Consider the following 16,614-nt stretch of genomic DNA (forward strand, 5'->3'; position numbering starts at 1 on the left):
TGGCTAACGTAGAATTACTTTTCCCCTTGCTTCTTCCTCTTTTTTGAATTTCCCTATTTTTCTGTCAAGGGGATACCATGATTTTTTTTAGCCACCCAGCTTTGCAACTTCTGTATCATTTTTGATGCCTCATTCTTTTTGACCCCACATCTCTGCTTAGTTGTCAAATCTTGTTTCTGTCTCTATGGTCTCTCTGTCTCTGTCTCTCTCTGTCATCTTTTCCATTCTCTCTATCAACATCATTACTACCTTTGTTAAGCATCCCCTTTAGCCTAATCTCATTAATTGGTCTCTGCCTTAAATATCCCCTTGTTCTAATTTATCTCCTCCCTACCACAGCTGCCAAAGTTATTTTCTTTAATGTAGGTCTGATCATGTTGCTCCCCTAAATTCCAGGAATTCCCTTTTCCTTTTAGAATCACATAAAGACACGTTTAACATTTAAATCCCATCACAATCTGGACTAGATATTTATATCTCTGGCCTACTTTTCCTATTTTTATGCACAATACAATACACATTAACTTCTAAATATGTACATTTACACTGACTTTTGATCCCTATAGCTGGAATGCTCTCCCTCACCTCTCTAGACCTTCTTAGATTCTCTAGTTCCCTTCAAAGCTCACCTTAAGCATCCTTTTTATATGAAGCCCTTTCTAATACTACTGTTGTGCTAATTATCTAGTGACCATAGCCTTTTACAACCTTACCCTTTGCAGAAGTAACATTGTATTTATTTTGCATAGATTTGTCTTATTCCCTAGAACCTAAGCTCCTAAAAAGCACAGACTGTTTTGTGTCTTTGCAACCTCAACATCTAGCAGTACACTTTGAGCATAGGTCTTAAATATGTTTGTTGACTGATTTTTTATTCTTTCCTTTTGTTGCTACCATAGTAAACAGTTGATAGAAAATGTACTTATTTATAGAATAGGATGGTTTAATTTGTATAGTATAATGTCTCATTGAATTTTCAAGTTACCTTATTTAGATTTACATGTAAACTGACTGGTTTTGCTGACAGCTCTATTTCTCTTTGCTTCTAAATTGTTCTTTACAGTAAATGGCATGCTGGATTTTTCAGACTTCATAGAGGTTTTGAAAGAAAGGGGTTCCTTCTCTCAAGACTCAGGTAAACGAGAATCTTTTTCAAAATCATAACAAAAAAAGAGAATTGATATTTAGTATAGCTGATTTTCAGCTAGGCTTAATTTCTATTTCTTCCATGTCTCCTAACTACTTTTTCAGATACTTTAGATTGAGCACAATTTAAAATGTGTGCCACTTCTCTTACCAATCCACTACTGTTCTGCCGACAGATTAGTTTTACTTAAAAATCATTGTTCTCGTCTATCCAAAGGCATTTGTAGGCACTTACTGTATTGCAGACACTGTTCTAAGCACAGGAATGAAAATACAGGAAGATAATCGTTGTCCTCATGAAGCTTATGTTCTAGTGAGAAAAGAGAATATATTAAAGGTAGCTGAAAAGGAAACTTGGAGGGAAAGAGTATCTTGCACAGTAGCATGATGGAAAAAGTCTGAATGGAGTATAGGCTTGCTCTCAAATCCCTTAAAGATGTTTGAAACCCAGGCTTTGCAAACATTTTGCTTTGGGAATCAGCTGCTTTATTGTTACTACAGATTTTGCAAGGAACTACAGACAATATCAGTTAGAAAGGATTCAAATAAAAGATTTAAAAAGTAGTTGGATATAGCATTAAGGATAGAGCCAGAATTTGGTCAAATATTTATTTGCAGGTGAATTTCTAGAAAAGCCCCTATGTGAGTTTTTTTTAAACTGAAAGTTTCTTGACAAAAAATCATCCACTTTACCAAGAGAAGGTATTGATTCTTAGAAGGCACTAACTTACCTTTTCTTGATTTTTGATTTTGTAGCATTGCAGGAAGCACATCAAGTTTTCAGTAAGGTAAAAGGAGGTCGAGTTGGAGTTGATGATGTACAATCTGTTCTGAATATCTTGGGAATCTCTGTAAGTTTTAATACTTACCAGGATGTGATGAAATACTTGTATCATGATGGTAAGTGTTTGAATTCTCAGTGTGTTTTTATAATTAAATATTGGTTACTTAGCCTATATATATATATATATTATCCTTTGCTTTGTAACAACTGGCCCTGTAGAAACTCTGAGAACTCTGGCTCTGGGGTGTCTTGCTACTTTCCCCAGGTTTGGTGTGGTTATATGCATATAGTGACCCAAATCCCCATCCATTGCAATACAGCAAAAGCATTTAATTAATACATAAAAAACCTCAAAGTAAATGAGAGAGAATCCATAGTGTCACACTCTTTCTTCATGCTCAAATGGATGTGATCACCCATACCTCCCTAGATGGGAAATAACACAGGAAAATGCATTAGCGGATAGAGAAAAGATATCCTTCTAGTGAAGGGGGTAAAAAAACAACAACTGTTTTTTGTTCTCTTAGCATAATATTAATAGCTATTATGGAAATAAGCTTACCTCTCAGGGAAAGCGAGAATCCAACAAAATTGCTTGACTTGACTCTAGGGTGATTAGTGGGCTTCCTGACTTCTTATTTTTCCCTACTCCAAATATATCCCTCAGCTTTCTTTTCCTTCTCTTCTCATTCCTACAGGGTTTACAACCCTACTCTTCTTAATTTCCATATCTAAGGTTACTTTTTTTTTTCCTCTAAAAGCTGTTCAAAAGTACTTCAGGACTCCCCTTTCTATGCAGAACTTTTCCTTCCCCCAATACCATATAAGATTTATTTTTTGATACTAATATGTTCAAATGTAACCCTTGTATCTAGGTGCAATTGAGAATCCAATTCCCTTCAGTGTCTTACTCAAAATGTCTAAAGTTCCAATGTTTGGGAAAACTGTCTAACTCATAATTTATTATGTTGGAGAACTCCCATTCAGGGGACTTTACTCTTATTTATTACTTTCTGTTTTTCTTCCTGATTCCAGGCTTTTGTACTATGAAAGAAGAAACAACAAATTGTTCATTTTGCTATTTATAAGTAACTTTTATAAAAAGATTCACCTGGTTAAAGGAAGTATGACATTTTTTGTTGATAAGGTTTCTGAATGATTTCAGTGTTTCATTTTTCTACCTTATTATTCTTTTCCATGAAACCAGTGATTATTAAAATTACTTGTATCTTGATAGGACATTCACATGTATAGTATCTTTGTGGTTCAAGAGAGTGTGGTGTGGAGGAAATTATTGCCTGGAAATAGATTTGAAACAAATAGCCAAAGTAAGTCAGCAGTTGCTGTGGATTAATATGGTGTCATCTGTGGCATAAGGAGCAGACTCCAGACAAGGCATGGATTTGTTGGTTATAACTTTTATAGGCACATATTCCATCTCCCTGGTGCCAATTTCCTTATATTATTCTTGGAAGTAGAAGATAAAAGTATCTTTAATCTTAGATTAGATGGTTAACCTCCTACAAGATCGTTCAATCACATCCAACTCTCTGTGACATCGTTTGGTATTTTCTTGGTAAATATACTGGAATGATCTGCCATTTCCTTGTCCAGCTCATTTTACGGGAGAAGAAACTGAGGCAACAGGATTAAGTGAATTGCTCAGAGTCACACAGCTAGTAAATGTCTGAAACTATAGTTAAAATTAGGAAAATGAGTCTTCCCTGATTCTAGGCCTGGTACTATACTACCTACTTACCCTTTCTTTAGGGTAGAACCAAGCTTTCTACTTCCATTCCTTTCTTCTTCCAGGGCCTTTGAATTTCAGTAAATATTAAGTCATTGATTGACTTGTTCCTTTCCCTCTTTTATTCAAGAATGCATTTTAATGTATTTTGTTGGCTTTCTCCTTGTTTTATTGTTCATAATTCTGTCTTCATTATTAATTTTAAATTATAGAAATATTTAGAAATAATTATTTTTGGAATTTATTTGTAATCTTAGTCACATCTCAAATTTTTTACAAGAATGGTTTTAGAGGGTAAAAACTAGGCTGACATTTATATGTAATGAGTTACATATAGAAAACTCGGTATCAGAGTTGGTGTTTAGTCAGTTATCATAATCCCAAATGTTGTTTTAGGGTGGCTCTGAAGCCTCCTTGTGCCTATATGTAACTCTCTTAAACTGATAAAAAATGATTTTCCTTCCAGGGAATAAATCTAGTCAGTATTTGAATCTTTTCTCTTGTTTATTATAGATAATAAAACTGTGGATGTTAGAGATCTTCTATTTTCTTTGGATGATCTACAACAACAGTATGAGGAGATTGGTAAGGATATTTGTTTGATATAAAAATTGATTTCAAATGTGAATACAATTTTAATGGCATATTTCGTGATTTTTTTGGGGGGAAATTTTTTTTTCTAAACTCTAAATCATAGACTGAAAAAAATATAAACAGAAAATATAATGCAATTTAATGAATACTGATCACATTGAATGATTACTTTATATTTTTACTATTTATCCTCTTTAAAAAACTAGAATAAATAAGTTCATAGTTAGCTTATGAGTAACTCTGATATTTAAGTCCTTTTTTTTTGGGGGGGGGAAGTTCATAATTGTTCTTTAGCAAGCCAATCCCTATCTTGTTGTTGTTTGTTTTCTACCTTATTCTGCCTTATAATTCAATAAATCACAGAATTATAAAATTTGAAGGGGTTAGTCATTTAGTTCAACTTATATGAAAAGAATACCTACTATAACATACCTGATGAATGGTGACCCAGCTTCTGCTTGAAGGCCTTCAAAGAAGGAGATCCCTCTACCATCTGGGACAGCCCATTCCAGCTGTAATTATTAGGTAGAACAGCTCTAGTCATTAGGAAGTTTTTCACGAAATTTGCCTCTTAGAAACTTCTACCATTGCTTATGGCTCCAAACAAAATGTGTCTAATATCCCCTCTTCAAGATTGTCCTTTAGATACTTGGAAGAGTGATCATGTTTCCTGCTGCCCTTTCCCACTTACCCAGGTCTTCTGTTTTAGGTTAAATATTCTCTGTTTATTGGGGTACTGACCTTATTGGATTGGATTGAAGATAAAGCTTTATTGAAAATGGATAAAATATGATTTTTATTCTGTGTTCTGAACCAAACCCAAATATTTGTACTTCTATAAGTCAAAGATTCTATCTGCCCAATTATCAACTCAATTCTTTTCTATGATTATGGTATCTAGGCTTCCAGGCTATTTCCCCCACTCTAAGCATGTTTATTCCTTATATCCCTTTCCAGAAGCCTCTTCTCCTTCAGAATGAACTAAATTTCTGTTACTGAGGTTTTCTCTAATTAGCCTTTTTTTCCTTTATCTTCTTCTTGAGGGCAGAAACTTTTGTATTTTTGTCTTTAATATATCTAGAGTTTAGCACTTAATAAATGCTATCTCATTAACAACACAGCTAGGTGAAGTGCACTGAATGCTGAGTTTGGAGTCAAAAAGACTTATCTTCCGAAATTCAAATTTGACTTCAGATGCTTACTCTGTGATCCTGGGCAAGTCATTTCACCCTGTTTGCTTCAGTTTACTCACCTGTACAAATGAGCTTGAGAAAGAAATGGCTAACTACTTCAGTATCTCTACTGAAAAAACCCCTAATGAGGTCATGAAGAGTTGGAAAATAACTCATTGATAAGAAAGTAGCTGGAAAGGGAAATCTTAGTCAAACCTCCTGATTTTATAGATAAGGAAACTGAGGTCCAGGGAAGGACTTGCTAAAAGTGACAAAACTACTATGAGTCAGAGTGGGATTTGAATCCATGTCCTTTGATTATGGATATACCATACCATTTTGCTATTAATTAAATTAATTAGGGAATCAAAAGATTTCAACAGGTAACCATATTAATTTTCATTATAGATCAAAAAAATTTTTTTTGAGACAATTGGGGTAAAGTGACTTGCCCAGCATCACACAGCTAATAAGTGTTAGCTTATTTGAACTCAGGTCCTCCTGACTCCAGGGCTGGTGCTTCGTTGCACCTAGCTTGACCCTCATTATAGCTCTTCACACTTATCATCTAAATGAGGCTAGCCTTTATGTGGCAATAACTTAGATAGATTTATATATATAGTTACTTAAAAAGTTAGTTGGTTCAGTCTTTGGTCTTTAGACCCTTTTAGAAATTTATTTAACAGGCTATTTTTCTGATATTTAAGAAAAAGGATGTCATCTGATTGCAGTAGAAAAAAAGTGCAGAATTTAAAGTTATAGTTGCTTGAGTTAAAATATGGAATTTCTGTTACTTACCACCTATGTGAACCTCATCTAGTAAAATGAGCACATTTTACATTAGAGGAAGATTTTCCATAGTTCTTTCTAGCTCTTAGAATATGATTATCCATAATTTATTATTTGAGTAATTTCCAATGATTTAACTTTATTTTAAAGGCATCCAATCATGTCTTAATGAATCAGAAAATGAAATTATTAAATGTATATTCCTTATGTATCTCTAGTAATTAGGGATTGGTCATTCCAAGATGAGTCTGATCGGAGATTTTCAAAAGCCCAAGACATTAAGTCATTTCAGCAAGTAAAAAAGAAGAGCAGTCTATATCCTATTTCATCTGAGTCTTCCTTCACACAGTTTAGTAAAAAGAGCTTCGGTGAAAGAGGTTTGGAGGAGAGCTTTGACGTTCTTGCCCCACAGCAAAGTTTAAAAAGTAGCTTGAGTTTGAAAAAGTCTTTGGAAAGAGTTGAAATCCCTCTTGAATCCCTACGGACAAGCTCAAAACCAAGCATGATCTTCAGAAAAGTTGTAGGTCAGCCAGAGACTTATAAGTTGGATTCTTTACCCCCCAAATCCATCCCAAGCTTCAGAAGATCTTTCCATGAAGCTGATATTTCTGTTTCAGAGTCTCAACAAAAGATTCTGAAGACAGAAGAAGGTTATGAGCTGGAGCCTATAAAGAGTAGCTCCAGAAAATCTCTGGAAGAAATTGATATCTATGAAATATGTGTCCCTGGGACCCAAGCACGTGGTAGTAGTATTTCTCTCAAGAAATATCCAGATATAGAAGAGATTCCTAGTGTGAAAAGGAGTACAAGTTTCCCAAAATACTTGGAAGAACCTGAGTTAAAATATGGAATTTCTGTCACAGATCTCCAACCACCAAGTGTAAAGAGTACTATAATCAGAAAACCATTAAGTGAAATTCATATTCTAGAGAGCCCACCAACCTCTTATGACTTGGTTGAGCTGCAACCTGAAAAAACAAAAGAAAAATTCATAGAGAAGCAGGCACCAGAAGTAACTGAAGGTAAATTTCTTTTTACTGTATAATTATTGTACCATTAGCAATCAGTCATTATTAAGCAACCACACATTGGGAAAAAATTCTTTTGTAATTGCTACTTCAAACCATCTTGCCATAGCTATTCTTTTTTAAAACTGTGATTCCCACATGGTAATTAATGGAAATCATAGTTATAAAAAACATCCAAATAGTGCTTGCATTACACTCTCTAGAAAGGATTCCTTTCCATTGGAAAGCTTTTTATTTTTGTTTCTTAACAAAAGATAAATTATTGAGGTCCTTGAAATTTTTGTTTAAAACTTCAGAATTTAATGCATATAGCTCTCACTCTAGTGCTTGTGGCCACTTATGAAGATACAGAGCTAGATTCTAGGGAGAAAGAGAGATGGACACTTAATTCCTAATGGAGAAGCCACAAAGATTTACCAATTAAGGTAAAGTTCATTAGGTATAGATGTAAAGTCTTATGCTCAGGTACAAGAAAATTTCATAAAGTTATGATTGGAGGAAACAAAGTTGGCAATAATTCTTTTTTTGCATTTAGTTTTTATTTTTCTCAATTACATGTAAACAAAAAAATTAATATTCTTTTTAAATAGCTTTTTATTTACAAGTTATATGCATGGGTAATTTTACAGCATTGACAATTGCCAAACCTTTTGTTCCAATTTTTCCCCTCCTTCCACCCACCCCTCCTGCAGATGGCAGGTTGACCAATACATGTTGAATATGTTAAAGTATAAATTAAATACAACATAAGTGTACATGTCCAAACAGTTGAAAAATTTAATATTCTTTAAAAAAAGTTTTTGAGTTTCATATTCTCTTCCTCCCATCTCCCCTCCTTAAGATGGCAAGCAATTTGATTGTACAATTGCAGCTATATAAAATATTTCTGTGCTAACCATGTTGTAAAAGGAAACACAGACCAAAAAATTCAAAAATAACAAAGTTTTAAAAAAGTTTGCTTCAATCTACATTCAGACTCCATCAGTTCTTTTTATGGAGTCAGATAGCATTTTTCATCATGGGTCCTTTGGAATTGTCTTGGATCATTGTATTGCTGAGAATGGCTAAGTCATTCACAATTCCTCATCATAAAGAATCACTGTGTACAATGTTCTCCTAATTTTGCTCATTTCACTCTGCATTAATTTACCTAAGTCTTTTAGAATCTCACTTTTTTCATCTATAAAATGAGGAAGTTGGAGTAGGTTATTGCTAAACTCCTTTCAAACTTTAAATCCATGGATCCTTGGGGATAAATTTTTAAACAGTGGAATTTCAAGCATTAGGATAATGAAATCATATGTTTAGATTGTTGACCTCAGAGACAATTAATATAATCTGAATAAATCTAGTCTAATCCACTTAGTTTGGATAAGAGGAAATAGAAGTCTTCAGAGGTTGTATCTTGTAGTCAGTAATTGGTAAAGAAGCTAGGTCATCAGATTACAAATCTAGTCCTCTTTCCATGGTATCAGACTTCCTATCATATGAGTATTTTTGGACATGCTGAGGACCTCCTGGTTGTCCAAAAAACCAAACCATATTAGCAGTAAAACTAAGACTAGTTTTGGGGATAGAAGATACAGAAATATTTCATCTGGTTAGAAGGATGTTGGACAACACCATAGAAGTTGTCGGGGAATAACTATACCTATTGATAATAATCTCAGTAAATACATTGAAGTAAGTTTTAATAGGTCTAATCAATTCTAAACTTTTATGATAATTGGGTACTTAGACAAAGATTGCCTTCAGTTTTTAGGATTACTGAGAATAGAAACTCCTAAGAGGGAGGATAGGTTCATTTTAATTCCCCTTTGTCCAAATTACCTTCTGACTATTCTTAGAAATTTTCATCCTAATAAGAGACCCAAATACTTCTATCAAGCCATCTTTATGTTTAGCAGACTCTATCTTCTCCCTCCCTTCTCTCCATTCTTCCCTTCCCCTTCTCTCCCTCCCTCTCCCTTTCCCTCCTCATTCTCTTCCTCCCTCCCTCCCCTCTCTCTCTTTTCCCCTCTCTCTCTTCTTCCCTCCCTCTTCCTTCCTCTCTCCCTCCCTTCCTTCCCCCTTCCTCCTCCCCCGTCTCCCATCTCTCTCTTCCTCCCCTCCCTTCCTTCTCTCTCTCTCTCTCTCTCTCTCTCTCTCTCTCTCTCTCTCTCTCTCTTTAGGAATAACTAAACAAGGTGGGCTGAGAGCAGTAGTGTGCTAGTAAATGTTTAGCAACTGACTTTCTAGAAAAAGAAAGTGGAAACAATACACTTTTAAGTTTAACTTTTCTATTAACATTTTCTCCATTATTTTCTTGAATCCATAACAAATCAATAAAACAACAAACCAAGCTCTGATTTGTAACATTTGCCTATTTCTGAGGTCTAAATGTTCATATTGAAAATTAAACAATCTGTTTTTGAAAGCTGATTTGTGTTGGATCTAGCATACTTCAGAGGAGGTAGGGTTTGGGCAAGGGAAAAGGGAAAGAGCTTTATAAAATTTTGCTCTGAGATCTGGAATTTAAATTTGTGCTAGTATCCAATAAAAAATGTTATTACATTTTAAGCTGTTATATCCCTCAATTCTGTCCCTTTGGCCTTTCCATTACCTTGAGTCCCCAAAAACTATATTTTAGTTCAAGGCACAATTTGGTCAGCATTTTTGAAAACAACAAGAGCATGACTCCCCGTTTGAAGCTCTTTTTTTTAAGGGAAAAAAAGAAAAAGCAACAAAGAAAACCAGACCACCAGAAGGCTGCACTAATTTTAAAGCCATGATATTTAATTAAACTGAAGAACAAAGTGAGTACTTGGGAAAATTTATACTCAACACATATCAGAGTATCCTTTTCTGTAGATTTCCATGGTACCAAAGAGGAAGAACATTGGTAGAGCATACAAATTGCTTTTGGACTGTGTCGCAATTGGAACACAGTAGATAGAGGCTTAATCCTTGAGTCAGGGAGAACCCAGTTCAAATTTGACTTTATGTACTCATCAGTTGTGAGTCATTTAATCTCTGTTTGCTTCAATTTTCTCATGTGTAAAAATGGGATTATAATAGCACTTACCTCCCAGGATTGTTGTTAGGATTAAATAAAATAATAATTGTAAAGCATTTAGGATAGTGCCTGGTACATGGTAAGTGCTACATAGATATTACTTATTATCATTATTTGCATCTACTTCAGTAATAATTTCAATTGATCACCTGAGATTTGGAATAAGATAAGTAAATTTTTTTAGCTCCTATTATGCTTCTAGAGTATATTTGAAAATCATATAGTAGATTACCATGGAGCCTCAGGTAACATAACTGGAGAGATTTCAATAGACCTACAGACTTACATACTTCATTCTTGCAACCACTCTTGATACAATTTTAATTGATGCAGAAAGCAATCATCATTTTCTAGACTTGAATAGTCTATGTTCATTGGGAAAAAATAGAGTCCAATAATTCATTTTCCTGGGCTGTTTTTAAAAATTCAAAGGCAGTCTTGCATTGAAACATAGCTAGAACAAAAGAGAAAACAGATGTGGAGGGAGTAGTAATCCTCTGAAACACCTCTTTTCCAGGTGCAATAATAAGATCATAACATGTTCCAAACACCTTATGGTAAGGCAGTAAGAATGGTATATACCCAGCTTACATTCTTACACATTTTGCAGACATAGAAGAGTCCATTGGATATTTCAAAAAACCCAAGGAGGACAAAGTTCCAGTTAGTGAACTCCAATCTATGTTGAAGATTATTGGAATGGATTTATCTGAAGATGGATTTGAGAAGGTGTTGCAAATAACTCCTGCAGATGGTGAGACCTGGTGTAGCATGCTTTATGAAATCAGCTCTTTTTTTGGGATGCATTTAAGTGTTAACATTTTTTGAGCAGCAATATATCTGCAGGCACTTACCAGAGGTCTGGAATATATCACTAATAAATGGGAAAGAGGAAGATGAAAGTAAAGCTTAATGAAGTATACAAAGAATTCTGGGCTTGGAATCAGAGTACTTAAGTTTGAATATCAGCTTCACTTCTTTCTGTTTGTTTATGGAACATTGGGGAGGACACTTAGCCTCTCTGGGTCTTAGCTCCTCCATCTATAAAGTGATAAAGTTGGATTAAAAATGTGAATTATATAAAAAAATTTTTTTCCTGGAAGTTCTGCCTAGATGAGAGATGTCATTGCTGTCATGAGGCAAAATTGATGCTGAGAGAGTAGCAGGTTCAATGGAAGGGATTAAAATTTGATTGGTCACAGAAACTTCTCTTTGACCAACTAAAGCAAGGATTTTTAAAAAATAGTATTTTATTTTTCTAAACACATGCAAAGATAATTTTCAGTATTCATCCTTGCAAAAATTTTTGCTCCCAATTTTTCTCCCTTCTATTCCCCTCCCCAAGACAGCAAGCAATTTGATATGTTAAACAGGTACAATTCTTCTAAACATATTTCCGTATTTATTATGCTGCACAAGAAAAAGCAGATCAAAAGGGGGAAAATCACGAGAAAGAAATAAAGAAAAAAATAATAACAAAAACGGTGAAAATACAATGCTTTGATTCACATTCAGGCTCCATAGTTCCCTCTCAGAATGTGGATAACGCTTTCTATCATGTCTATTGGAATTGCTTTGAATCATCTCATTGATGAAAAGAGTTAAGGGTTCTTAGTCTGGGGTATAGGAACTTGACTTCTTAAAACATTTTTGATAATTTGTACATTATGTATGCAAAGGCATGAAAATGAGAGATGGAGTGTTGTATGAGGAACAGCAAAAGGCCAATTTGGTCACATCAGAGAATTCATGAAAATAAATCTATGGAGGCATAATAAGCTTGAGCAGGTAAATTGGAGCAATGTTCCAAAATACTTCAAGGGAATTTGCATATGACACTAGAGGCAGTGAGCCTCTGAAATTTATTGATCAAGGGAATGACTTCATCCTATGTCTCTAGGATCATCATTTTGGCATCTGATGCTTGGGTTAGTTAAGCCAAATTATGAGGCTATTGCAATATAGGAAAGTAATGTGAATTTGAACTAGTGTATTGGCTATGTGAATGAAGAGAAGAGAATGGATTTGAGAAATATATGAAAAAAAGATTGATATGTCCTTGCAACTAGTCCCTATCTACTTCTCCCCTATATAGAGGGAGAAGTAGAATAAAGGGTCAAAAATGACTCCAAGGTTGTGAATCATTGTGATTAGGATAGTAGGTGTACCTTAAAGAGAAATAATAAAATTCAAAAGAGGATAGTTTGGGGAGGAAAGATCAGTTTTATTTTGGATATCTAGAGTTTGAAATGTCTATTATGACTAGTTTGGAATGTCCAGTACTGTAGATACAAAATTGCAGCTCAGGAAAGGGACTAAGACTGGATATATAGATTTGGTAGTCATCTTCAGAGAGTGGTTAATAAGTGTACGCATAGTAAGAGTTGAGATTCTAAGAGATACTATCTAGAGAGAAGAGAGAGTAGGATAGAACTTGAGATGGGAGTATGTGGTATACACAATTAAGGGGCTAGGTTATGGATGATGATCCAACAAAGAAGACAGAAAAAAATTGATAGATAGATAGAAGAAACAGAGCTGTGTTGCAAAAACCCCAGATAGAAGAGAACATCCAGTTGGGGATGCTGGTTAATAGCATCAAAAGCTTTAGCAAGGTAGGTAAGGTGGATAAGAAGGATGAGGATTGAAAAATGGTAATCAGATTTGATAATCAATTGTTGAACATTTTTTAAATTATAACTTTTTATTGACAGAACCCATGCCTGAGTAATTTTTTTTACAACATTATCTCTTGCACTCATTTCTGTTTCGATTTTTCCCCATCCTCCCTCTTCTCCCTCCCCCAGATGGCAAGCAGTCCTATACATGTTAAATATGTAACAGTATATCCTAGATACAATATATGTGTGCAGAATCGAACAGTTCTCTTGTTGCACAGGAAGAATTGAATTCAGAAGGTAACAATAACCCGGGAAGAAAAACAAAAATTTGCTGAACATTTTAATTAAGCCCTTATTACATGCTAAAAATCACTGGTGACTTTGGAGAGAGTAGTTTCAGTTGACTGATGAGGTCAGAAGCCAGATTGCAGGTGGTTTTAAGAAGTAGTAAATGCATGAGAAAAGGGGAAAGGAAATAGATATAAAAAGTGTGAGACGCAGATAACTTTTTCTAGAAGTTTGGTTGAGAAAGGGAGTAGATCTATAGGACCATAGATTTAGACAATTCTAGAATCTAGTGAGGTGTTTTTGTTTTGTTTTTTAAAGGATGGATAGTTTTGATAGGGAAGCCTGTTTTTTTTTTTTTTTTTTTTTTTTTTTTAGCAGTGAAGAATAAAATTAGCTTTTGGGAAAGTGAGGAAGATAAGAGATCATTAGGCTATTTGACTTCCTTCTGAGACTTTCAGAACATGAGTAAGAATGAAGAAAGCCAACAGAAAAAAATCTAAAGTTGAGGTTTTACAGTGACAGGACAAGGAAACCAGATTCAAGATGTGAAATCAAACTAAGTTGGAATGAAAATTGGGAAGGGAAGAGAAAGTGAAGCTAGAGCAGACATGAGGACCTAGACAAATGTAGGGAGGACTGAAGAGACTCAAGGTCATGTAGAGGATAGGGTTTGGAGAAGTGAAGAATATGAAGAAATGAAATAATAGAGGTTATGGTAGAGGCAAAATTCTTTTAAAAAAATAATGGTTTTTTATTTTTCAAAACACATGCAATACAAAGTTAGTTTTCAACATCTATCCATGTAAAACCTTGTATTCCAGTTTTTTCTCTCTCTCCCCCCCCCCCACTCTTTTCTTTTCCCCTCCTTTAGATAGTAAGTAATATAATATAGGTTAAACATGTATAATTCTAAACATATTTCCACATTTATCATAATGTGCAAGAAAAATCAGATCAAAAGGGAAAAAATTGAGAAAGAAAAAAGTAAGTAAACAAAAAAGGTGAAAATAGTATGTTATGATACTCGTTCAGTTTCCATAGTTCTCTCTCTGGCTGCAGATGGCTCTTTCTATCACAAATCTATAGGAACTGCCTCAAATCACCTCATTGTTGAAGAGCCAAGTTCATTACAGTTGTTTGTGACATAATCTTTTTGTTGCTGTGTTCAATGTTCTACTCATTACACTTAGCATCCGTTCATGTAAATCTTTCCAGGCTTTTCTGAAATGAGCCTACATGTAGAATTCTCAGTAAGGGAAATAGAATAACAATGGCCAGAGGTAAGGTAAAGGGAGTGATTTTGTATGATTGAGGAGCAGTGAATGAGAAGATTATAGAAGTTTACTTTACTCTTGAAAGTCAGCCTTCTAACTGAGGAACAATTTATCAGAAAGGAAGCAGAGAGAATCAGAGGGCCCTTTCCAAGAACTTGGATATGAAGGAAAAAGAGAAGATGGGATTTTGAATTGAAACAGTATGAATATATTCTGTTTTATAGTTGTATTAATAATGTTAATAATAGCATTTATACAAGTTCATGCTATGGAGCATATAATTATCTAAGCATTTTTATTTTGCAGATGATGGAATGGTGGATTTAAATGATTTTATGTCTAATCTAGTCAAATCCCAACAGTTCAAAGAGTATACTGGTAGGTAGAAACTTTATTGAATCCTTAAGTAATCAACACCATTTGTCAATGCATTCATGACAATTGAGTAAAAAAAATCCACAACTGTCTCTAATAATGGATATAGATGAAAATATATTGAGTTTAAAGAGTATTTTGATGTTGATATTTTGTTTTTAGTTTCATTTAGGTTTGATACCAGTTGAATTCACTCACTTAGTGAATGATCTCTATCTTTTGAGATCTCCATGAGTAATAAGCATTATCTACTTGTACCTTATAAATAGTTTTAATTATTTGTTTTTAATTTTTAATATATTTTCTTTTCCTATTCAGGATGAATATCCAAACATAATTCATAAAGTAAATTCCACCCCTCCCAAAAAAAACCAGTTAAGCAAAAAACCATTAAATATACAACTTGTAATCAATAATGATGTGATTTTCTTTTTTCAGAAAAAATGTTTTGTTAATGATCTTTGTTTTTTATACTGCAGACATTTCCAGTATTTCTATGTTCCCCTCTTTTAATTCTTACCTGCCATAAAAGAAAAGTTAAGTAAAATCAATCATCTCACTATGACCATCTTTGACAGAAATATGCCATTCAACATACATAGATTCCCACCTTTTTATTTCTTTTCTTTGGAATAAGAAAGGAAATAACCAGCCTTTATAACTGCCTTTATTTTGACTTCAAAAACTTTTAGTGTTGTTTTTATTTACATTGCTGTAGTTATTGTAAATATTGTTCTTTGGTTTTTGCTATCTTTCTGTATTGGATCCTACAAGTCTTCTCATGTTTTCTTAAATATCAAGTTTTTTTATGGCTCAACAATATTTTGTAACATTTGTAGGCTATAATTTATTTAGCCATTTCCCTTTTCAGTTTTTAACTATTTGAAAATATATGCTATAGTGAATGTTTGGGAGTAGATGAAATCTTTCTGTTTTGACTTCCTTGGGCTTATTGCCCAGGAGTAGGATTTTTGAGTCAAAGAGTATGAACAGTGTTGTACTCCCCCTTCCCCCAATTTTTAGTTATTTTCTAGGATAGTTAGACCAGTTTACAACAATGAATTATTACACCTAATTTTGTATGGTTTTATATAATATGCTCCCTTTTCCAAGATTTTTTAAAAATCAGCTTTGCTCTTGTGTCAAAAACTCATAATTACTTTAATTTGCATTTCTCACATTGTTAGTAATCTGGAAATTTTTTCATATGATTGATATTGGTTTGAGATTATTCTTTTGATAATTGTTTATATCTTTTGATTTCTTATCTATTGGCTTTTAGTCTAATATTATTTCCTACTTTCCTACTTTATTTGTACTTTACTGATTTGAACAGAAAAGAAGTTACTTATTCGCCCCAAAAAAGTAAGACAGAAAGAAAGGATTCATCTATACTAAAATATTTATAATAGTACCTTTTGTTGAAGCAAAAATAGGGAATAGTTAAATTGTAGTATGTAAATAAAATAGAATATTATTAAACTAGTAGAAATGACAAATGAGGAATTCAGAGAAGCTTGGAAAGACTTGTATAAAATGTTGCAGAATGAAGAAAGCAGAACCCAGAGAATAATAGACACAATGGTTTCAGTCATGTAAATGGAAACACCATTACAAGACTGTCCGTCAAGCTCTACTGAAATGGAATGAGATTGTCATTCTCGGAGAATGGAAGATGAAACCTACTCCTTCCTTCCGAGAGAGAAGTGTCAGACTGTAAATGCTCAGTGTTGCCTGTGCT

At 33.9% G+C, this 16,614-nt stretch overlaps 1 protein-coding gene across 1 annotated transcript in view; it reads left to right on the forward strand.

The window, feature by feature from the left end:
* Positions 1 to 12,068, forward strand: part of EFCAB13 (EF-hand calcium binding domain 13) — a 29,184-nt gene extending 17,116 nt beyond the window's left edge. The window contains exons 6-10 of the mRNA XM_051996633.1: positions 1,903 to 2,046; positions 4,191 to 4,262; positions 6,451 to 7,254; positions 10,926 to 11,069; positions 11,995 to 12,068. Of these exons, the coding sequence (XP_051852593.1) occupies positions 1,903 to 2,046; positions 4,191 to 4,262; positions 6,451 to 7,254; positions 10,926 to 11,069; positions 11,995 to 12,068 (1,238 nt within the window). The remainder of the gene's footprint in view (positions 1 to 1,902; positions 2,047 to 4,190; positions 4,263 to 6,450; positions 7,255 to 10,925; positions 11,070 to 11,994) is intronic.
* The last annotated feature ends 4,546 nt before the right edge of the window (positions 12,069 to 16,614 follow it).

The sequence above is a fragment of the Antechinus flavipes genome, chromosome 4, assembly GCF_016432865.1.
Source record: "Antechinus flavipes isolate AdamAnt ecotype Samford, QLD, Australia chromosome 4, AdamAnt_v2, whole genome shotgun sequence".
Classification (NCBI taxonomy): domain Eukaryota; kingdom Metazoa; phylum Chordata; class Mammalia; order Dasyuromorphia; family Dasyuridae; genus Antechinus; species Antechinus flavipes.